We start from the raw sequence: 23623 nt of genomic DNA on the forward strand, positions 1-23623 counted from the left end.
ACTGCAATCACACTGCAATCACACTGCAACACTGAAATAACGACAGTAACAGAGGATTTGGTCAAATATACTTTGGTGTAAATCTAACGATTTAAAATGTGTCTGCTTACCTTGTCTGAAGCCAGGATCTTGAAGGAGGCCATGACTTGTTCTGCAGTGTCGGTCTCGGCGGTCTCGCGGGTCATGAAGTCGATGAAGGCCTGGAAGGTCACCACGCCCGTGTTGTTGGGGTCCACCAGGGTCATGATGCGAGCAAACTCCACCTCACCCTGTTGTAGAGGAAACGACTGTAATCACTGCCCAAGTTTTGTTTTTATCCGATCTTTTGTTACGTTCACACATTACACACGGAGAGGACACTGAAAATTTAGAAATGTCTTTGACAAAATTAGACTTCTTATCTTAAGCTTATAAATACTATGTCAGAAAAAGCTATTTATAAGACACTTTAACACTTTTATTTAAATAAATTAAACCCCTTTTTAAGGATCTGTGGGAACTCTGGTTTTACGAGTCAGTATTTCAGCATTAGTCATGTTGTACGGACCAGATCGTAACCCATGGAGATGAGGCAGGCACGGAAATCGTCTGGGTCCATCATGCCGTTTCTCTTCTGCAAAGAAAAAAACACAACTGAGTTTAGATATTAATTGAAAAAATCCCTGACACGGCTCCTATAATCAGTAATAAAGCTCACGTTTATATTTCATACTGATGCTTGAATATTGAGCATTAACTTCAATCCTTGCACCTTGTATAGATCGAGTTAATTTTTCAATATTTAAACTTCTAGGACAAAAAAATTTAATTTGAATATTCACGAAAAATAAACAAATGTAAAATGTACGCTGTGGTTTACGTCTTCATTATGCATGTTTTTGTATGTCTTATGTCTAATAATCCTGATTTAACTTCCGCACAGTGAGATTCCTTTGACAGTGAACGCCTCACCCTGTCGAAGTGGTTGAAGGAGGCTCTGAACTCGTTGAGCTGCTCCTGGCTGATGCCCTTGGCGTCGCGGGTCAGGATCTGGTTCTCCACCTCGTTGATGGTTCTGGCGATGGTGGTGAGCAGCTGTTCCCAGCCCACGCGCACATGCTGCGGTAGCGGAGGAACAGAAGAAGAGAAAAATGTACTTCAAGCAAAGACACAAAAGGCTGAAGTGACGGAGTTCTGCGGATCTTCGAGGCTGCGGCGGAGTACCTCCATGGTGTAGTTGGTGTGCTTGTTGTCGAAGATGAGGGACTCCTGGCTGAGCTGGTGGTCGCCCTCCAGCTTGTCGATGTTGGATTTGTAGTTGATGATGTTCTGCTCGTACTGCTTCAGGCTGTTCATCTGTTCCTCCAGGGAGCCAGCGATGTCCACAGACACGTGGCTGATCTCCTGCAGCCGCACAGAGGAGGACAACGAGAACACTTCAACAGCAAGAATGAGACGGTCTGTGGAGATTTGGTTTTTTCTATATCTGAACAGTCGAAAACATGTTAACCCTTTGAAATCTGAGCAAAATGGTTTGAGAACTTAACAAGACACGGCCCAAAAATTTGCAAAGAAATAAGCAAAAACAGTTAACTGAAAATAAGCCCAAAAAAGGTTCAAAATACAAAAACAAGAAAATTACCTAAAAAAAATGTTGAAAATACATTTATTTATTGTATATAATGTCTTTTAATTTTAAATATAGTTTCCTGGACATTTTTCCCCTTTTTTGGTTAATTTTTTAATAAATCTTATTTTAAATTTTTAAATTTTGTCACCTTCTTGTCACTAATTCTTGCAATTTGTGGTATATTTCTTGCCAAGTTGGTCATGCCTTTTTCCCACATGCTTTCGGGTCAAATACTTGTGCAAGGTGCCCCAACGCAGCATAAGAAAACTGATGACAATCCAGGTTTCAAAGGGTTAAAATCAGTTTGTCTTCCTCTAATATAACAGATGTATGTGTATATACGCCGTACCTCCATCTTGGTTTGAATCCAGGGTCCGATGATGTTGGCCTGGGCGGCGAACTGGCGCCTCAGCCTCTCGTTGGCCTGCTGTCTGGCCACCTCCTCCTGCAGCATTTGGTCTCTGAGGGGAACGAGGTGCTTCACCTGCAGGGAGGAACATCCGAACCACCCACTGAGTAACCAAGGTACCAAAGCACACGGCACTTTAATTTCATTTTGATTAAAAAAATGCTGCATCTTTACAGTCTCATTCAAACATATTTACTATTCGGTATTTTGCAGCCATCTTGGTTTAAAAAAACTCTAAATTGTCTTATGCCGGTCTTTTTCTCGTCTTGATGTTTCGGCAAAATCAAACATGTTTTGTGAATTTTTAGTCCTGGCAAATGCAATTAGTGAAGAATAGCTGCACACTGTAGCACCAGTGAAGCAGCAAAGACCGTACACCTTTAAGTTAGCGTTTAATTTGGCATGCATCTGATCCACTAACCAGCACTTATTTTTAGTGAGAAATCTTAATTTTTAAAACGGTTCGCATCTCATTCCCACGGTGTCCTCCCACAAAGTTAGCACGGCTAACGTGAGGCAACAAAATCCGAAATGTAAAGTTTGTAAGGTAATATAGTTAACCTTTATGGATTATATTAATGCCGAACTGGTGAAAATATTGTCAACATATGGTGCCTTTTATCTTTTCTTTTTAGAGTTACGTATTTTTGCAGACACACAGGGAACTGTTTGAGTTTGGTGTCATATTTTCCACCAGGAACAGGATGGGAACCAATCTCAAAGGAATCTAGTTGTAGGTTTTGTAACTTCTTGCAGTGTGAAACAAAAAACCTGCAGGGTTCAAAAGTATTTTCAAAGTCTTCTAGTGTCGCTTTAGTGCTGTTTTGTAAATAACATCTATCTGCTCCAGCCCAGTTTGTTAATAATTCCCTCAGGAGCTGAATCTATTTTTCCAGCACAGATGGTCAGATGTGTGTCACACTGCGGCTGCTCCGACAGATTGTGTTCTGCAGTTATTTTGATTTGCACAGACTGCAGCCTGCAGAATTTAGTGTCGCTGTAACTTCAACACTGTTTATGACCTGTCACTATGGATGCGCTGTGCTTATTATTAGCCAGATGACCAAATGCAGCCGAGTTTGTTTGACATTTGACAAAAAAAAGTCATTTGCCACGCTCCTCCGCATAGTGTGTCGGCTGTGTTTGATTTGACTCACAGTGTCCCACTTGGTGCTGATGTCCTGGGGGGAGAGGTTGGTGTAGGGGTTGATTCCGGACAGTTTGATGCCGTAGGTCTGGGCGATCTTCAGGATCTCGTTGTGGATGCCCATGGTGGCCATGCGCTCCTTGTCGGCCTCGGGCAGGGTGGCTTTGAACTGGTCGTGAGCGGTGATCAGACTCTGAAGGCAGATGAGATCAGTGTTACGCTTGAATGCTGAATCAGGTGTTTCTATGCTAAAGACGTTTCTATACTATGATGATGTTCTTGGACGTTTTTCCACATTCTATTCTATGGTGTGTCTTGGCAGGTTATTCCAGGCAGTTTTCAGCTGTTTTTGGGACATATAAAATTTTGACATTTTTCACCTTACTATAGCCTTGCATGTTCAGTCATTTTTTCAACATCTCAAATTATGCTGTTTTTGGCTTTATTGCAACTTTCTTTGCTATGGTGTGTCTTGGCAGGCTATTCTAAGCTGTTCCAGCTGTTTTTGGGACATTTCAAGTTTTTACATTTTTGCCTTACTATAGTCTTGGATTTTTGGTCACATTTTTCAACATGCAAAATTATGTTGTTTTCGGCTTTTTTTGCAACTTTCTTTGCTATGCTGTGTCTTGGCAGGGTATTGTAAACTGTTTCAAGCTGTTTTTGGGACATTTCAAATTTTGACATTTTTTAATTTTTTGCCTTACTATAGTCTTGGATTTTTAGTCATTTTTTCAACATGCCAAATTATGCTGTTTTTGGCTCTTTTTGCAACTTTCTTTGCTATAGCGTGTCTTGGCAGGCTATTCTAAGCTGTTTCAAGCTGTTTTCAATAGTTTTTGGGATGGGTCAAATTTTGACATTTTTTGAAGTTTTTGCCTTACTATAGTCTTGGATTTTTGGTCATTTTTCGACATGCCAAAAATTATGTTGTTTTTGGCTCTTTTTGCAACTTTCTTTGCTATGGCGTGTTTTGTCAGGCTATTCTACACTGTTTCCAGCTGTTTTTAGGACATTTCAAATTTTGACATTTTTGAAGTTTTTGCCTTACTATAGTCTTGGATTTTTAGTCATTTTTTCGACATGCCAAATTATGCTGTTTTTGGCTTTTTTTTGCACTTTCATTGCTATGCTATAGCGTGTCTTGGCAGGCTATTCTAAGCTGTTTCAAGCTGTTTTCAATAGTTTTTGGGATGGGTCAAATTTTGACATTTTGCCTTACTATAGTCTTGGATTTTTGGTCATTTTTTTGGACATGCCAAATTATGCTGTTTTCGTCTTTTTTGAAACTTTCTTTGCTATGGCGTGTCTTGGCAGGCTATTCTAAGCTGTTTTTAAAGTAGTTTTTCAAGCTGTTTTTGGGACATTTCAAATTTTGACATTTTTTAATTTTTTGCCTTACTATAGTCTTGGATTTTTGGTCGGATTTTTCGACATGCCAAATTATGCTGTTTTGGACTTTTTTTGCAACTTTCTTTGCTATAGCGTGTCTTGGCAGGCTATTCTAAGCTGTTTCAAGCTGTTTTCAATAGTTTTTGGGATGGGTCAAATTTTGACATTTTTGAAGTTTTTGCCTTACTATAGTCTTGGATTTTTGGTCATTTTTCGACGTGCCAAATTATGTTGTTTTTGGCTCTTTTTGCAACTTTCTTTGCTATGGCGTGTTTTGTCAGGCTATTCTACACTGTTTCCAGCTGTTTTTAGGACATTTCAAATTTTGACATTTTTGAAGTTTTTGCCTTACTATAGTCTTGGATTTTTGGTCGGATTTTTCGGCATGCAAAAAATTATGTTGTTTTTGGCTTTTTTTTGCAACTTTCATTGCTATAGCGTGTCTTGGCAGGCTATTCTAAGCTGTTTCAAGCTGTTTTCAATAGTTTTTGGGATGGGTCAAATTTTGACATTTTGCCTTACTATAGTCTTGGATTTTTGGTCATTTTTTTGGACATGCCAAATTATGCTGTTTTCGTCTTTTTTGAAACTTTCTTTGCTATGGCGTGTCTTGGCAGGCTATTCTAAGCTGTTTAAAGTAGTTTTCAACAGTTTTTGGGGCATTCATTTGTTTTTCCTGCATGTAATTTTATGTTGTTTTGGGATGGTCGCCATAGTCCAATTTGCACCACCACATTCTCAACAGAGGTGGAATATTGGTTTATTAAGAGCTGTATTAAAACAACCTTGGGTCAAGGACCCTCTAAAACGTCTGATATTACAGCAACACAAAACAAAACCTAAGAAACAAATTGTGTTAAAGCGGTGCTGTACCTGGATCTCCTCAATGCTGTGAACAATGAACATGTCCTGCAGGTCCTCCATGGCTCCGTCCATCCAGTTGTGTTGAAGGGCGCTGCCCTCTTGGCAAACTCCAGGTACAGCTGATCAATAGTCTCCCACAGCTTCTCCACACGCTACACACACAGTTAAGACGTACATTAACAAAAAGAAAATGTACAGAAGCACTGGCTTGTTATATTTGAGGAGATGAAACTGAATAACTCATTTTCATAACGGATTTTGGTCTATGTGGATCACATTTACTATTGTTACCTATCATGCTGCCATAAAGTTATTTTGTTTTGTTGTGTGTGTGTTTCAGGTCGTACCTCCAGTGCGTCCCTCCTCTTCTGGGTAAGGGTGCCCAGGTTTCCCACTGGTCACAGATGCCCTGGCAGCGGGTGTTGACTGAAGCAGCATCGTGGTAGTCCAGCTCACTAGAGGAGACGACAGAGTGAAACCACCAAATTAATCATCTCTACACCCATAAAATGTCACAGAATTAGAAATGTGTATGACAGTGTTACATTTTTTACAAACTATACCACGGTTTTAACAGCATATTTATGTTTAACATATAAACTGTACTCTCGTGACATTTTGTATTTTTTCTCACATTTTACATTTTTATTTTTTTCCACATATGATACAATGCCTCTTATTTTTTATGACATTTTTGTGAAAAGTTTCACACACGCTACACTATGACAATTTAATTTAATTTAATTTATTTTATTTGTGATTTCTTTGCACTTTATAATATACTAAGGGTTTTTGAAATTACACTTCTGTTGTAAAAATGTAATACTATACTATGATACTTTTGTGGGGGGACTCACTATTATTCTGCTTTTTGATCTTTTTATGAAAATGTATACAATATACCATATTTTTATTGACATTTTTGTGATTTTTTTTATTTACACATTATCCTTAAACTTTATAAATCCAAAGGTCATTTTGACCTCACAAAGATCTGCGTGAGATTGAAATGTTGTCTTTATAAAAACTATCTTAAGTTCAGATTATTGACCCTGAATGTTGTATTTTAATAGACGCAGAACACCTGCCTCCTTTTTAAAGATCTTACATGTTCCTTTACTTTCTCCCCATTCTGTATTTGAGGGTCATCTGAGAACATTTTGCTTTTAAGTATCTGCTTTAAAAAGTAATGAAAGTTATGTGTAGCATGCATACATATTCAGCATTATGGTGTATATCGCATCAAAGGGATGATATCAGAACTATCTGTGGAAAAAGCCCAGAGGAGTGGTGAGGAATAAGGAAATAGTGAGATCAGAAGTTTCTGCTCTTTCATGAGTCATCCTTTCATCTTTTTATCCCTCTCATTAACATGCTTTCCACTCATTCCCACTTTTGTTCTTTGCTGCATTCGCATCCTCGTCTGCTCTCAACATATCTCTCCGATCACGACAATTAAAGAGTCCCGAAACAGTTGAGTCGCTCACTTCTCTCCTCTCCTGTCCCTCCTTCAGCTTCCACATGAGCCCTCAATGTAATCATCTCTATTCTTGTTCTTCACTCCTTTTACATTTCTGCTCCTCATCACTGTTTTTCACTGTTTCTCCACTTTCTTTAAATTACAAAGCCCCCGAGATCCCAAACCTTCATGACAACGTCAGTATTTGTGTTATTTTTCGGTTGGAGTTGAATGTTTTCAGGGTTTCTTTTGCTTTTGAATGTTTCTGTTTCTTTGTGTCGGGCCTCTTACTTCAGCTCCTGAGCGATGGCGGCGATCTGCTCCACTCTGTCCTGGTGAGCAGCAAGGTCGCTCTCGAACGCCTCGTGCTTCCTCATGAGGGCTCTGATCTCCATCAAAGAGGCCGACTCGTAGTCCTTCTGGGACAGCAGGTCCTCCTTACCTGAAACGCACAGGTGTTTGATCTGCATGTCATTCTTTGACCTTCAAAGACTAAAATAACAAGCTTTTAAATGAACACAGCTCTTGAACTTGTACTAAAAATAAACTTGGTTGTATTTCAATCTTAAACCTGTCCTGCATTAATAAATAAAAAGTATCGTAAAAACGTGGCTGCTGCTTTTGTCTGAGTTCCAAGATGTACTATATTCGAAAATTTATGTTTTTAAATGGTATTTTAGACAAAATTCAATACTAAAACTGTTTTATAATATTTTGATCAAATTACTATATAGTATTTCCTTTCATGCCAATTTGGACGGCATACTATATCATTACGTCTTTTGTGTATTTGAAAGCAATTGTGGACAACGAACCATCAAATGGTGTTCTTAAAACATTTTGGACTACGTTCTATAATATAACGTTTTAAAGCCATTGTGTGCCATAGTCGCCGACATACTGTATCACATTGGGTAGTTGTTGCAACATGCTACATTATGGTTTTTTGCCCTTTTTGGAACTTTCTATTCCATGGCGTGTCTCTGCACGGTATTCAAGGCAGAATCCAGCTTATTTGGGGACATTTCAAATTTTGACGTTTTTGCTATACTGTAGTATTTGTTTTTGGTCAGACGTAACAAATTATGGTTTTAGTGGCCTTTTCATCAAGGTCAATGCTATAGCATACAAGTGCAGGCTGTTCTAGCTTGGTTCCAGCTGTTTTTGGGGCATTTCAAATTTTGACATTTTTGCCTTACTATATTCTTGGATTTTTAGTCATTTTTTTTTTCGACATGCCAAATTCTGTTGTTCTCGTCTTTTTTGCAACTTTCTTTGCTATAGTGTGTTTTGGCAGGCTATTCTACACTGTTTCCAGCTGTTTTTAGGACATTTCAAATTTTTTTTTTTTGAAATTTTTGCCTTACTATAGTCTTGGATTTTTTGGTCGGATTTTTCGACATGCCAAATTATGCTGTTTTGGACTTTTTTTGCAACTTTCTTTGCTATAGCGTGTTTTGGCAGGCCATTCTAAGCTGTTTCCAGCAGTTTTTAACAGTTTTTAGGACGGGTCAAATTTTGACATTTTGCCTTACTATAGTCTTGGATTTTTGTTCGGATTTTTCGACATGCCAAATTATGCTTTTTTTGGCTTTTTTTGCAGCTTTCTTTGCTATGGCGTGTTTTGGCAGGCTATTCTAAGCTATTTCCTGTTGTTTTCAACAGTTTTTGGGACAGACCAAATTTTGACATTTTGCCTTACTATAGTCTTGGATTTTTGGTCGGATTTTTCGACATGCCAAAATTATGCTGTTTTGGACTTTTTTTGCAACTTTCTTTGCTATGGCGTGTTTTGGCAGGTTATTCTAAGCTGTTTCCAGCCGTTTTTTTAACAGTTTTATAGGACGGGTCAAATTTTGACATTTTGCCTTACTATAGTCTTCTTGGATTTTTGGTCGGATTTTTCGACATGCCAAATTATGCTGTTTTGGACTTTTTTTGCAACTTTCTTTGCTATGGCGTGTTTTGGCAGGCTATTCTAAACTGTTTCCAGCAGTTTTTAACAGTGTTTAGGAGATGTCAAATTTTGACATTTTGCCTTACTATAGCCTTGGATTTTTGGCGGATTTTTCGACACGCCAAATTATGCTTTTTTTGGCTTTTTTTGCAACTTTCTTTGCTATGGCGTGTTTTGGCAGGCTATTCTAAGCTGTTTCCAGCCGTTTTTAACAGTTTTGTAGGACGGGTCAAATTTTGACATTTTGCCTTACTATAGTCTTGGATTTTTGGTCGGATTTTTCGACATGCAAAATTATGCTGTTTTGGACTTATTTTACAACTATCTTTGCTATGGCGTGTTTTGGCAGGCTATTCTAAGCTCTTTCCAGCAGTTTTTAACAGTTTTTTTAGGAGATGTCAAATTTTGACATTTTGCCTTACTATAGCCTTGGATTTTTGGTCGGATTTTTCGACACGCCAAATTATGCTTTTTTTGGTTTTTTTTGCAACTTTCTTTGCTATGGCGTGTTTTGGCAGGCTATTCTAAGCTGTTTCCAGCCGTTTTTAACAGTTTTGTAGGACGGGTCAAATTTTGACATTTTGCCTTACTATAGTCTTGGATTTTTGGTCGGTTTTTCGACACGCAAAATTATGCTTTTTTTTTGGCTTTTTTTTGCAACTTTCTTTGCTATGGCGTGTTTTGGCAGGCTATTCTAAGCTGTTTCCAGCGTGTTTTTAAACAGTTTTTAGGATGGGTCAAATTTTGACATTTTGCCTTACTATAGTCTTGGATTTTTGGTCGGATTTTTCGACATGCAAAATTATGCTGTTTTGGACTTTTTTTGCAACTTTCTTTGCTATGGCGTGTTTTGGCAGGTTATTCTAAGCTGTTTCCAGCAGATTTTTAACAGTTTTTAGGAGATGTCAAATTTTGACATTTTGCCTTACTATAGCCTTGGATTTTTGGTCGGATTTTTCGACACGCCAAATTATGCTTTTTTTTTGGCTTTTTTTGCAACTTTCTTTGCTATGGCGTGTTTTGGCAGGCTATTCTAAGCTGTTTCCAGCCGTTTTTAACAGTTTTGTAGGACGGGTCAAAATTTTGACATTTGCCTTACTACTATAGTCTTGGATTTTTGGTCGGATTTTTCGACATGCAAAATTATGCTGTTTTGGACTTTTTTTTACAACTTTCTTTGCTATGGCGTGTTTTGGCAGGCTATTCTAAGCTCTTTCCAGCAGTTTTTAACAGTTTTTAGGAGATGTCAAATTTTGACATTTTGCCTTACTATAGCCTTGGATTTTTGGTCGGATTTTTCGACACGCCAAATTATGCTTTTTTTGGCTTTTTTTGCAACTTTCTTTGCTATGGCGTGTTTTGGCAGGCTATTCTAAGCTGTTTCCAGCCGTTTTTAACAGTTTTGTAGGACGGGTCAAATTTTGACATTTTGCCTTACTATAGTCTTGGATTTTTGGTCGGATTTTTCGACACGCAAAATTATGCTTTTTTTGGCTTTTTTTGCAACTTTCTTTGCTATGGCGTGTTTTGGCAGGCTATTCTAAGCTGTTTCCAGCTGTTTTTAACAGTTTTTAGGAGATGTCAAAAATTTTTGACATTTTGCCTTACTATAGTCTTGGATTTTTGGTCGGATTTTTCGACATGCAAAATTATGCTGTTTTTGGACTTTTTTTGCAACTTTCTTTGCTATGGCGTGTTTTGGCAGGCTATTCTAAGCTGTGTCCAGCAGATTTTAACAGTTTTTAGGAGATGTCAAATTTTGACATTTTGCCTTACTATAGCCTTGGATTTTTGGTCGGATTTTTCGACACGCCAAATTATGCTTTTTTTTTTTTGGCTTTTTTTGCAACTTTCTTTGCTATGGCGTGTTTTGGCAGGCTATTCTAAACTGTGTCCAGCAGATTTTAACAGTTTTTAGGCGATGTCAAATTTTGACATTTTGCCTTACTATAGTCTTGGATTTTTGGTCGGATTTTTCGACATGCCAAATTATGCTGCTTGGACTTTTTTTTACAGCTTTCTTTGCAATGGCGTGTTTTGGCAGGCTATTCTAAGCTGTTTCCAGCTGTTTTTAACAGTGTTTAGGAGATGTCAAATTTTGACATTTTGCCTTACTATAGCCTTGGATTTTTGGTCGGATTTTTCGACACGCCAAATTATGCTTTTTTTGGCTTTTTTTGCAACTTTCTTTGCTATGGCGTGTTTTGGCAGGCTATTCTAAGCTGTTTCCAGCCGTTTTTAACAGTTTTGTAGGACGGGTCAAATTTTGACATTTTGCCTTACTATAGTCTTGGATTTTTGGTCGGATTTTTCGACACGCAAAATTATGCTTTTTTTGGCTTTTTTTTGCAACTTTCTTTGCTATGGCGTGTTTTGGCAGGCTATTCTAAGCTGTTTCCAGCTGTTTTTAACAGTTTTTAGGAGATGTCAAATTTTGACATTTTGCCTTACTATAGTCTTGGATTTTTGGTCGGATTTTTCGACATGCAAAATTATGCTGTTTTGGACTTTTTTTTGCAACTTTCTTTGCTATGGCGTGTGTTTGGCAGGCTATTCTAAGCTGTGTCCAGCAGATTTTAACAGTTTTTAGGAGATGTCAAATTTTGACATTTTGCCTTACTATAGCCTTGGATTTTTGGTCGGATTTTTCGACATGCCAAATTATGCTTTTTTTGGCTTTTTTTTGCAACTTTCTTTGCTATGGCGTGTTTTGGCAGGCTATTCTAAACTGTTTCCAGCAGTTTTTTAACAGTTTTTAGGCGATGTCAAATTTTGACATTTTGCCTTACTATAGTCTTGGATTTTTGGTCGGATTTTTCGACATGCCAAATTATGCTGCTTTTGGACTTTTTTTTACAGCTTTCTTTGCTATGGCGTGTTTTGGCAGGCCATTCTAAGCTGTTTCCAGCAGTTTTTAACAGTGTTTAGGAGATGTCAAATTTTGACATTTTGCCTTACTATAGCCTTGGATTTTTGGTCGGATTTTTCGACACGCCAAATTATGCTTTTTTTTGGCTTTTTTTGCAACTTTCTTTGCTATGGCGTGTTTTGGCAGGCTATTCTAAGCTGTTTCCAGCCGTTTTTAACAGTTTTTGTAGGACGGGTCAAATTTTGACATTTTGCCTTACTATAGTCTTGGATTTTTGGTCGGATTTTTCGACACGCAAAATTATGCTTTTTTTGGCTTTTTTTTGCAACTTTCTTTGCTATGGCGTGTTTTGGCAGGCTATTCTAAGCTGTTTCCAGCTGTTTTTAACAGTTTTTAGGAGATGTCAAATTTTGACATTTTGCCTTACTATAGTCTTGGATTTTTGGTCGGATTTTTCGACATGCAAAATTATGCTGTTTTGGACTTTTTTTGCAACTTTCTTTTGCTGGCGTGTTTTGGCAGGCTATTCTAAGCTGTCCAGCAGTTTTTAACAGTTTTTAGGAGATGTCAAATTTTGACATTTTGCCTTACTATAGCCTTGGATTTTTGGTCGGATTTTTCGACATGCCAAATTATGCTTTTTTTGGCTTTTTTTTGCAACTTTCTTTGCTATGGCGTGTTTTGGCAGGCTATTCTAAACTGTGTCCAGCAGATTTTAACAGTTTTTAGGCGATGTCAAATTTTGACATTTTGCCTTACTATAGTCTTGGATTTTTGGTCGGATTTTTTCGACATGCCAAATTATGCTTTTTGGACTTTTTTTTACACTTTCTTTGCAATGGCGTGTTTTGGCAGGCCATTCTAAGCTGTTTCCAGCAGTTTTTAACAGTGTTTAGGAGATGTCAAATTTTGACATTTTGCCTTACTATAGCCTTGGATTTTTGGTCGGATTTTTCGACATGCCAAATTATGCTTTTTTTGGCTTTTTTTGCAACTTTCTTTGCTATGGCGTGTTTTGGCAGGCTATTCTAAGCTGTTTCCAGCCGTTTTTAACAGTTTTGTAGGACGGGTCAAATTTTGACATTTTGCCTTACTATAGTCTTGGATTTTTGGTCGGATTTTTCGACACGCAAAATTATGCTTTTTTTTGGCTTTTTTTGCAACTTTCTTTGCTATGGCGTGTTTTGGCAGGGTTATTCTAAGCTGTTTCCAGCCGTTTTTAACAGTTTTTTTAGGACGGGTCAAATTTTGACATTTTTGCCTTACTATAGTCTTGGATTTTTGGTCGGATTTTTCGACATGCAAAAATATGCTGTTTTGGACTTATTTTTACAACTATCTTTGCTATGGCGTGTTTTGGCAGGCTATTCTAAGCTTTTTCCAGCAGTTTTTAACAGTGTTTTTTAGGAGATGTCAAATTTTGACATTTTGCCTTACTATAGCCTTGGATTTTTGGTCGGATTTTTCGACATGCAAATTATGCTTTTTTTGGCTTTTTTTTGCAACTTTCTTTGCTATGGCGTGTTTTGGCAGGCTATTCTAAACTGTTGTCCAGCAGATTTTAACAGTTTTTAGGAGATGTCAAATTTTGACATTTTGCCTTACTATAGTCTTGGATTTTTGGTCGGATTTTTCGACACGCCAAATTATGCTTTTTTTGGCTTTTTTTGCAACTTTCTTTTTGCTATGGCGTGTTTTGGCAGGCTATTCTAAACTGTTTCCAGCAGATTTTAACAGTTTTTAGGAGATGTCAAATTTTGACATTTTGCCTTACTATAGTCTTGGATTTTTGGTCGGATTTTTCGACATGCCAAATTATGCTGTTTTGGACTTTTTTTTACAGCTTCTTTGCAATGGCGTGTTTTGGCAGCCATTCTAAGCTGTTTCCAGCAGTTTTTAACAGTGTTTAGGAGATGTCAAATTTTGACATTTTGCCTTACTATAGCCTTGGATTTTTGGTCGGATTTTTCGACACGCCAAATTATGCTTTTTTTGGCTTTTTTTTGCAACTTTCTTTGCTATGGCGTGTTTTGGCAGGCTATTCTAAGCTGTTTCCAGCCGTTTTTAACAGTTTTTAGGACGGTCAAATTTTGACATTTTGCCTTACTATAGTCTTGGATTTTTGGTCGGATTTTTCGACATGCAAAATTATGCTGTTTTGGACTTATTTTTTTACAACTATCTTTGCTATGGCGTGTTTTGGCAGGCTATTCTAAGCTCTTTCCAGCAGTTTTAACAGTGTTTAGGAGATGTCAAATTTTGACATTTTGCCTTACTATAGCCTTGGATTTTTGGTCGGATTTTTCGACACGCCAAATTATGCTTTTTTTGGCTTTTTTTTTTGCAACTTTCTTTGCTATGGCGTGTTTTGGCAGGCTATTCTAAGCTGTTTCCAGCCGTTTTTAACAGTTTTGTAGGACGGGTCAAATTTTGACATTTTGCCTTACTATAGCCTTGGATTTTTGGTCGGATTTTTTCGACACGCAAAATTATGCTGTTTTGGCTTTTTTTTGCAACTTTCTTTGCTATGGCGTGTTTTGGCAGGTTATTCTAAGCTGTTTCCAGCAGTTTTTTTTAACAGTTTTTAGGACGGGTCAAATTTTGACATTTTTGCCTTACTATAGTCTTGGATTTTTGGTCGGATTTTTCGACATGCCAAATTATGCTGTTTTTTGGACTTTTTTTGCAACTTTCTTTGCTATGGCGTGTTTTGGCAGGCTATTCTAAGCTCTTTCCAGCAGTTTTTAACAGTGTTTTAGGAGATGTCAAATTTTGACATTTTGCCTTACTATAGCCTTGGATTTTTGGTCGGATTTTTCGACATGCAAAATTATGCTTTTTTGGCTTTTTTTTTGCAACTTTCTTTGCTATGGCGTGTTTTGGCAGGCTATTCTAAACTGTGTCCAGCAGATTTTAACAGTTTTTAGGAGATGTCAAATTTTGACATTTTGCCTTACTATAGTCTTGGATTTTTTGGTCGGATTTTTCGACACGCCAAATTATGCTTTTTTTGGCTTTTTTTGCAACTTTCTTTGCTATGGCGTGTTTTGGCAGGCTATTCTAAACTGTGTCCAGCAGATTTTAACAGTTTTTAGGAATGTCAAATTTTGACATTTTGCCTTACTATAGTCTTGGATTTTTGGTCGGATTTTTTCGACATGCCAAATTATATGCTGCTTTGGACTTTTTTTTACAGCTTTCTTTGCAATGGCGTGTTTTGGCAGGCTATTCTAAGCTGTTTCCAGCAGTTTTTAACAGTGTTTAGGAGATGTCAAATTTTGACATTTTGCCTTACTATAGCCTTGGATTTTTGGTCGGATTTTTCGACACGCCAAATTATGCTTTTTTTGGCTTTTTTTACAACTTTCTTTGCTATGGCGTGTTTTGGCAGGCTATTCTAAGCTGTTTCCAGCCGTTTTTAACAGTTTTGTAGGACGGGTCAAATTTTGACATTTTGCCTTACTATAGTCTTGGATTTTTGGTCGGATTTTTCGACATGCAAAATTATGCTGTTTTGGACTTATTTTACAACTATCTTTGCTATGGCGTGTTTTGGCAGGGCTATTCTAAGCTCTTTCCAGCAGTTTTTAACAGTGTTTAGGAGATGTCAAATTTTGACATTTTGCCTTACTATAGCCTTGGATTTTTTGGTCGGATTTTTCGACACGCCAAATTATGCTTTTTTTGGCTTTTTTTTTGCAACTTTCTTTGCTATGGCGTGTTTTGGCAGGCTATTTCTAAGCTGTTTCCAGCCGTTTTTAACAGTTTTGTAGGACGGGTCAAATTTTGACATTTTGCCTTACTATAGCCTTGGATTTTTGGTCGGATTTTTCGACACGCAAAATTATGCTTTTTTGGCTTTTTTTTGCAACTTTCTTTGCTATGGCGTGTTTTGGCAGGTTATTCTAAGCTGTTTCCAGCCGTTTTTAACAGTTTTATAGGACGGGTCAAATTTTGACATTTTTGCCTTACTATAGTCTTGGATTTTTGGTCGGATTTTTCGACATGCCAAATTATGCTGTTTTGGACTTATTTTACAACTATCTTTGCTATGGCGTGTTTTGGCAGGCTATTCTAAGCTCTTTCCAGCAGTTTTTAACAGTGTTTAGGAGATGTCAAATTTTGACATTTTGCCTTACTATAGCCTTGGATTTTTGGTCGGATTTTTCGACATGCAAAATTATGCTTTTTTTGGCTTTTTTTGCAACTTTCTTTGCTATGGCGTGTTTTGGCAGGCTATTCTAAACTGTGTCCAGCAGATTTTAACAGTTTTTAGGAGATGTCAAATTTTGACATTTTGCCTTAGTATAGCCTTGGATTTTTGGTCGGATTTTTCGACATGCAAAATTATGCTTTTTTTGGCTTTTTTTTGCAACTTTCTTTGCTATGGCGTGTTTTGGCAGGCTATTCTAAACTGTTCCAGCAGATTTTAACAGTTTTTAGGAGATGTCAAATTTTGACATTTTGCCTTACTATAGTCTTGGATTTTTGGTCGGATTTTTTCGACACGCCAAATTATGCTTTTTTTGGCTTTTTTTTTGCAACTTTCTTTGCTATGGCGTGTTTTGGCAGGCTATTCTAAACTGTGTCCAGCAGATTTTAACAGTTTTTTAGGAGATGTCAAATTTTGACATTTTGCCTTACTATAGTCTTGGATTTTTGGTCGGATTTTTCGACATGCCAAATTATGCTGCTTTGGACTTTTTTTTACAGCTTTCTTTGCAATGGCGTGTGTTTTGGCAGGCCATTCTAAGCTGTTTCCAGCAGTTTTTAACAGTTTTTAGGAGATGTCAAATTTTGACATTTTGCCTTACTATAGCCTTGGATTTTTGGTCGGATTTTTTCGACACGCCAAATTATGCTTTTTTTTGGCTTTTTTTGCAACTTTCTTTGCTATGGCGTGTTTTGGCAGGCTATTCTAAGCTGTTTTCCAGCCGTTTTTAACAGTTTTGTAGGACGGGTCAAATTTTGACATTTTGCCTTACTATAGTCTTGGATTTTTGGTCGGATTTTTCGACACGCAAATTATGCTTTTTTTTGGACTTATTTTACAACTATCTTTGCTATATGGCGTGTTTTGGCAGGCTATTCTAAGCTCTTTCCAGCAGTTTTTAACAGTGTTTAGGAGATGTCAAATTTTGACATTTTGCCTTACTATAGCCTTGGATTTTTGGTCGGATTTTTCGACACGCAAAATTATGCTTTTTTTGGCTTTTTTTTGCAACTTTCTTTGCTATGGCGTGTTTTGGCAGGTTATTCTAAGCTGTTTCCAGCCGTTTTTAACAGTTTATAGGACGGGTCAAATTTTGACATTTTTGCCTTACTATAGTCTTGGATTTTTGGTCGGATTTTTCGACATGCCAAATTATGCTGTTTTGGACTTATTTTACAACTATCTTTGCTATGGCGTGTTTTGGCAGGCTATTCTAAGCTCTTTCCAGCAGTTTTTAACAGTGTTTTAGGAGATGTCAAATTTTGACATTTTGCCTTACTATAGTCTTGGATTTTTGGTCGAATTTTTCGACACGCAAAATTATGCTGTTTTGGACTTATTTTACAACTTTCTTTGCTATGGCGTGTTTTGGCAGGCTATTCTAAGCTGTTTCCAGCCGTTTTTAACAGTTTTGTAGGACGGGTCAAATTTTGACATTTTGCCTTACTATAGCCTTGGATTTTTGGTCGGATTTTTCGACATGTCAAATTATGCTTTTTTTGGCTTTTTTACAACAACTTTCTTTGCAATGGCGTGTTTTGGCAGGCATTCTAAGCTGTTTCCAGCAGATTTTAACAGTTTTTAGGAGATGTCAAATTTTGACATTTTGCCTTACTATAGCCTTGGATTTTTTTGGTCGGATTTTTTCGACACGCCAAATTATGCTTTTTTTGGCTTTTTTTGCAACTTTCTTTGCTATGGCGTGGTTTGGCAGGCTATTCTAAGCTGTTTCCAGCAGTTTTTAACAGTTTTGTAGGACGGGTCAAATTTTGACATTTTGCCTTACTATAGTCTTGGATTTTTGGTCGGATTTTTCGACATGCCAAATTATGCTGTTTTGGACTTTTTTTGCAACTTTCTTTGCTATGGCGTGTTTTGGCAGGCTATTCTAAACTGTGTCCAGCAGATTTTTAACAGTTTTTAGGCGATGTCAAATTTTGACATTTTTGCCTTACTATAGCCTTGGATTTTTGGTCGGATTTTTCGACATGCCAAATTATGCTGCTTTGGACTTTTTTTTACAGCTTTCTTTGCAATGGCGTGTTTTGGCAGGCTATTCTAAGCTCTTTCCAGCAGATTTTAACAGTTTTTAGGAGATGTCAAATTTTGACATTTTGCCTTACTATAGCCTTGGATTTTTGGTCGGATTTTTCGACACGCCAAATTATGCTTTTTTTGGCTTTTTTTGCAACTTTCTTTGCTATGGCGTGTTTTGGCAGACTATTCTAAACTGTGTCCAGCAGTTTTTTAACAGTGTTTAGGAGATGTCAAATTTTGACATTTTGCCTCTATAGTCTCAGATTTTTGGTTGGGATTTTTGAACTCCAAAATTTTTGTTTTTTGGACTTTTTTTTGCAACTTTCTTTGCTATGGCGTGTTTTGGCAGGCTATTCTAAACTGTGTCCAGCAGATTTTAACAGTTTTTAGGCGATGTCAAATTTTGACATTTTGCCTTACTATAGTCTTGGATTTTTGGTCGGATTTTTCAACATGCCAAATTATGCTGCTTTGGACTTTTTTTTACAACTTTCTTTGCTATGGCGTGTTTTGGCAGGCTATTCTAAGCTGTTTCCAGCTGTTTTCAACATTTTTTGGGACATACCAAATTTTGACATTTTGCCTTACTATAGTCTTGGATTTTTAGTCATTTTTTCGACACGCCAAATTATGCTGTTTTGGACTTTTTTTGCAACTTTCTTTGCTATGGCGTGTTTTGGTAAGCTATTCTAAACTGTGTCCAGCAGATTTTAACAGTTTTTAGGACGGGTAAAATTTTGACATTTTGCCTTACTATAGTCTTGGATTTTTGGTCGGATTTTTCCACATGCCAAATTATGCTGTTTTGGACTTTTTTTGCAACTTTCTTTGCTATGGCGTGTTTTGGCAGGTTATTCTAAGCTGTTTCCAGCAGTTTTTAACAGTTTTTAGGATTGGTCAAATTTTGACGTTTTTGCCTTACTATAGTCTTGGATTTTTGGTGGGATTTTTCAACACGCCAAATTATGCTTTCTTTGGCTGTTTTTGCAACTTTCTTTGCTATGGCGTGTTTTGGCAGGTTATTCTAAACTGTGTCCAGCAGATTTTAACAGTTTTTAGGACGGGTAAAATTTTGACATTTTGCCTATCTATAGTCTTGGATTTTTGTTCGGATTTTTCGACACACCAAATTATGCTTTTTTTGGCTTTTTTTGCAACTTTCTTTGCTATGGCGTGTTTTGGAAGGCTATTCTAAGCTATTTCCAGCAGTTTTTAACAGTTTTTAGGAGATGTCAAATTTTGACATTTCGCCTTACTATAGTCTTGGATTTTTGGTCGGATTTTTCGACACACCAAATTATGCTTTTTTTGGCTTTTTTTGCAACTTTCTTTGCTATGGCGTGTTTTGGCAGGTTATTCTAAGCTATTTCCAGCTGTTTTCAACATTTTTTGGGACATACCAAATTTTGACATTTTGCCTTACTATAGTCTTGGATTTTTAGTCATTTTTTCGACATGCCAAATTATGCTGTTTTGGACTTTCTTTGCTATGGTGTGTTTTGGCAAGTTATTCTAAGCTGTTTCCAGCTGTTTTTAAAAGTTTTTAGGACGGGGCCAAATTTTGACATTTTGCCTTACTATAGTCTTGGATTTTTGGTCGGATTTTTCGACATGCCAAATTATGCTGTTTTGGACTTTTTTTGCAACTTTCTTTGCTATGGCGAGTTTTGGCAGGTTATTCTAAGCTGTTTCCAGCCGTTTTTAACAGTTTTGTAGGACGGGTCAAATTTTGACATTTTTGCCTTACTATAGTCTTGGATTTTTGGTCGGATTTTTCGACATGCCAAATTATGCTGCTTTGGACTTTTTTTTACAACTTTCTTTGCTATGGCGTGTTTTGGCAGGCCATTCTAAACTGTTTCCAGCTGTTTTCAACAGTTTTTGGAACATGTCAAATTTTGACATTTTGCCTTACTATAGTCTTGGATTTTTGGTCGGATTTTTCAACATGCCAAATTATGTAGTTTTCGGACTTTTTTTGCAACTGTCTTTGCTATGGTGTGTCTCGGCAGTCTATTCTAAGCTGTTTCCAGCTGTTTTCAATAGTTTTTGGGACATGCCAAATTATGATATTTTTGCCTTACTATAGTCTTGGATGTTTGGTCATTTTTTCGACATACCAAATTATGCTGTTTTGGGTCTTTTTGCAACTTTCTTTGCTATGGTCTTTCTTAGCAGGCTATTCTATGCTTTTTAAAGCTGTTTTAAACAGTTTTTGGGACGTCATATTTTCACATTTTTGCCTTACTATAGTCTTGGATTTTTAGTCATATTTTCGATATGCCAAATTATGTTGTTTTTGGTTTTTTTTTTTCAACTTTCGTTGCTATGGCGTATCTTGGCAGGCTATATTAAGCTGTTTAAAGCTGTTTTTAACGGTTCTTAGGACTGGTCAAATTTTGACATTTTTGCCCTACTATAGTCTTGGATTTTTGGTCATTTTTTCGACATGCAAAATTATGCTGTTTTTGGCTCTTTTTGCAACTTTCTTTGCTATGGCGTGTCTTTGTAAACTATATTAAGCTGTTTAAAGCTGTTTTCAACAGTTTTTGGGACATGTCAAATTTGGACATTTTTGCCTTACTATAGTCTTGGCTTTTTGGTCATATTTTTGACATGCCAAATTATGCTGTTTTTGGCCCTTTTTGCAGCTTTCTATGCTATGGTGTGCATCTGCAGGTTATTCTATGTTGTTTCCAGTTGTTTTTGGGGGCATTTTTAATTTTGACTTTTTTTGCCATACTATAGCCTTGCATTTTTGGTCATTTTTTCGGCATGTCAAATAATGGTGTTTTGGGCCCTTTTTTTCCAAGTTCCTATGCTGTGGTGTGTCATAGCTTCTCTGACCTTTTCATACTATTATAAAAGACATACTATAGTATGATCAGTTTTATTCCATTTTCAGGATATACTATAGTATAACTGTTTCATGATATATCCGACGATATACTATACCATGACTTTTATATGCAGTTTTGTACAACATGCTTGATTCTATTTTGGAGGAAAGTCTATAGTTTTCCTTTTCTTTGTCTTTTTCATATCAATCTGTTCAAGGAGTAATGTTTCACCTTAATACAAACATTATCCTGGTACCCTGGAATCATATAATACCTGTCTGTCATCCCTACCTGCAGTCCAGGATTCATGCATAGAGCACTTCTGCTTGAACTTCTCGGCAAGATGATCGAGTCTCTCCAGGCGGCGGATCTCGGTCAGCAGCCACTCCTCATAGCCTTTCTCCACCTGCTCCAGACCCTTCCAAGCATTGGCAATATCCTGAACGAGAGAGAGGCTTTAACGCTGCTCTATGTTGAAAAATTCTAAATATTAATTTGACACTTGTTTCAAGGAACTAAGTGTTCAGAATGTGAATATAGAAATGTATGCCTTGAGAACACTTTAATAAATATGTAAATTTCAGAAAAATTTTAAATGAGTGCTCCATTATTTGCAAATGAAGTGCAGCTTCTATCTGCACTTAAGCTGACTTGAACATGAGCTATCGAACCCCAGCTCAGCAAGTTCGGTTTTTCCTTCTTACTTGTGCATTTTATAGTTTTCTTTTTTAATTATTCTACATTGCTTTTGTTGGGCAAATATATTGTATCTGTAGTTAAAAGAACAGTCTTATTTTTGTTGGATCAAAAAGGAAGATGGGTTGAAAGGATTTTATCAGCTTTAGGGAATTGAAAATAACAAAGACAGAAGTAATCCTCCAACTGATCTCAAACCCTAAAAAGTCTACAATGATTCGATGCAGCAACATTAATACACTAAGCTACAAATCTTTTCAGCTCACCGACACCATCTTTCCCTCGGATGGCATGAAGGCGGGCCTGTTGCTGAGCCTCAGCTTGGTCTGCAGGGTGTTGAAGTTGATCTCCAGCTGGCATTTCTCCTGTACGCGGGGTGGCTTGTGGATGCGGCGGTAGTCACGGAAATCCTCCAGCTTCTGCTGCATGGCGCGCATTGTCTGCTCAGCCACGCGGTTCTCCAGCCAGGGGATGGTGCGGCGAATCCATTCCAGCAGCTTAAGAAGGAAGGGAAATGTTATCATTCTTGCATGCATTATTTATATATAAATCCTGTATGTAATTTGTTTTCTTTCAAACGATTGTCCTATAACTTTATCACTTTGTCTTAACACTAGGACAAATACTTCAGAGCTCTGACAAGTGTATGTCTTTAGGTAAAGTTCATGGATTGGGGTTCATTCATGTCTCAGTGGGTCAGGTGGGTCATAATTGACTTTGGATTTTAGATTTGCAAAATGTTAGCTATTACCCATGTCTGTTTCTTTAGCTTTTCTCTACAATAAATGCAATTTAAAAATTACAAAGATGTTGTTTTCACTTTTTAATTTTTTTATCTCCCCTAGCTGTTGACCTTTACTCTATCTCTACTAACTTTACTGTTTTACTTATTATGGATCAAAAAAGCTTCAGAAATACAAACAACTTGTAAACACAAACCTGCGGCTGTGGAGACTTGTGATGCCCATTTGTTGTTATTTTTGACATTTTATCAATTGGAAAATCTACTTCATTTAAACAATTCTCAAATGAATCAAAAATAATGCATCTAATTAGTAGCTGCCACACTGTTTTTTTTATTTAGGATACAGCACTTGTCTTGTTAAAAGGTGCTTTACAAAAACTTAAATTTAGGGATCAACACACTGAAGTAGTGTCAGTCAGTATTGTTGTGTTGGCGGTGCCAGGTAATGTGAGGAGTGGAGAGGAGTTCAGATTTATTTTAGTTTTCCATCTGCAGAGACCAAACATGCTCAAAGACAGCCGGAGGAGATCAGGGACAGACCAACGGTTTGTGTCAGCTGAAAAGACTCGGCCTTAAATTGTCAGGGTTTGGGAAAAACCTGGCAGCCTGGTCCTCATGACAGAATTTGTGGGAAGCATTTTGTGACAAGAAAAGCTTTATGCCTCATTTAATTTCACAGAGACACTTTGATTTTCTAATCAGTGTCTGTGGTTGTGTTACGTGTTATGCTATGTTCACACTACAAGCGACAAAGCTATAAAACGGTCATATGCTACGGCACAAAAACCATCAGAGGCCAGACCAGCAGTGTTTAAATTCACATCTTTAAATGTTACAGTTACAAATGAAAACAACAGAAATAAATTTGCCAATTTTACATTTATACGCAAATATATAGGCAAATAAAAATTGATTATAGGTTATGTATATTGATAATCTGTGCACACATGAGTGTATTCGTATAGTTTATCATTTCTGTATTGTTCTGTTCCTGTTTGCAAGTTTCCGTGACTGGAACTTTCACTTCACATCAAACTATTGATTTGCCTGCAGAGCCTCCAGAGTTGTGTCATGTTAAGGAGAAAAGCAGAGAGTTTACACTGGTGGAACATTAAAGTGTTGCTGCAGAGGAGGATGTGCAGGACAGACTGAGAGTGGGAGTATTTGGTTGCAGTGGTTTCTCACCTCGCTGGCCAGCTTCTCGTACTCCTCCATCAGTTTCTCATTCTCCTGGTTGACGGCCAGCACCTTGCAGATACGGTTGGCAGCGGTCTCAGCCTGAGGGAGGAAGAGAGAGTAACAATTCATATACAGTTGCAGCGTATCATAACAACCAAGATTAGTAAATCTCTCACATTTTTTCATTAGGAGTGCTGCTACATCGTG

At 37.3% G+C, this 23623-nt stretch overlaps 1 protein-coding gene across 1 annotated transcript in view; it reads right to left on the reverse strand.

The window, feature by feature from the left end:
* actn3b (actinin alpha 3b) overlaps positions 1 to 23623 on the reverse strand; it is a 31262-nt gene that overhangs the window by 1952 nt on the left and 5687 nt on the right. Inside the window, 14 exon segments of the mRNA XM_042512192.1 lie at positions 111 to 269; positions 548 to 613; positions 952 to 1098; positions 1204 to 1383; positions 1959 to 2093; positions 3176 to 3358; positions 5431 to 5499; positions 5502 to 5573; positions 5769 to 5809; positions 5812 to 5876; positions 7172 to 7322; positions 21088 to 21235; positions 21759 to 21989; positions 23423 to 23515. Of these exon segments, the coding sequence (XP_042368126.1) occupies positions 111 to 269; positions 548 to 613; positions 952 to 1098; positions 1204 to 1383; positions 1959 to 2093; positions 3176 to 3358; positions 5431 to 5499; positions 5502 to 5573; positions 5769 to 5809; positions 5812 to 5876; positions 7172 to 7322; positions 21088 to 21235; positions 21759 to 21989; positions 23423 to 23515 (1740 nt within the window).

This window comes from Plectropomus leopardus, chromosome 23, assembly GCF_008729295.1.
Source record: "Plectropomus leopardus isolate mb chromosome 23, YSFRI_Pleo_2.0, whole genome shotgun sequence".
NCBI lineage: Eukaryota > Metazoa > Chordata > Actinopteri > Perciformes > Serranidae > Plectropomus > Plectropomus leopardus.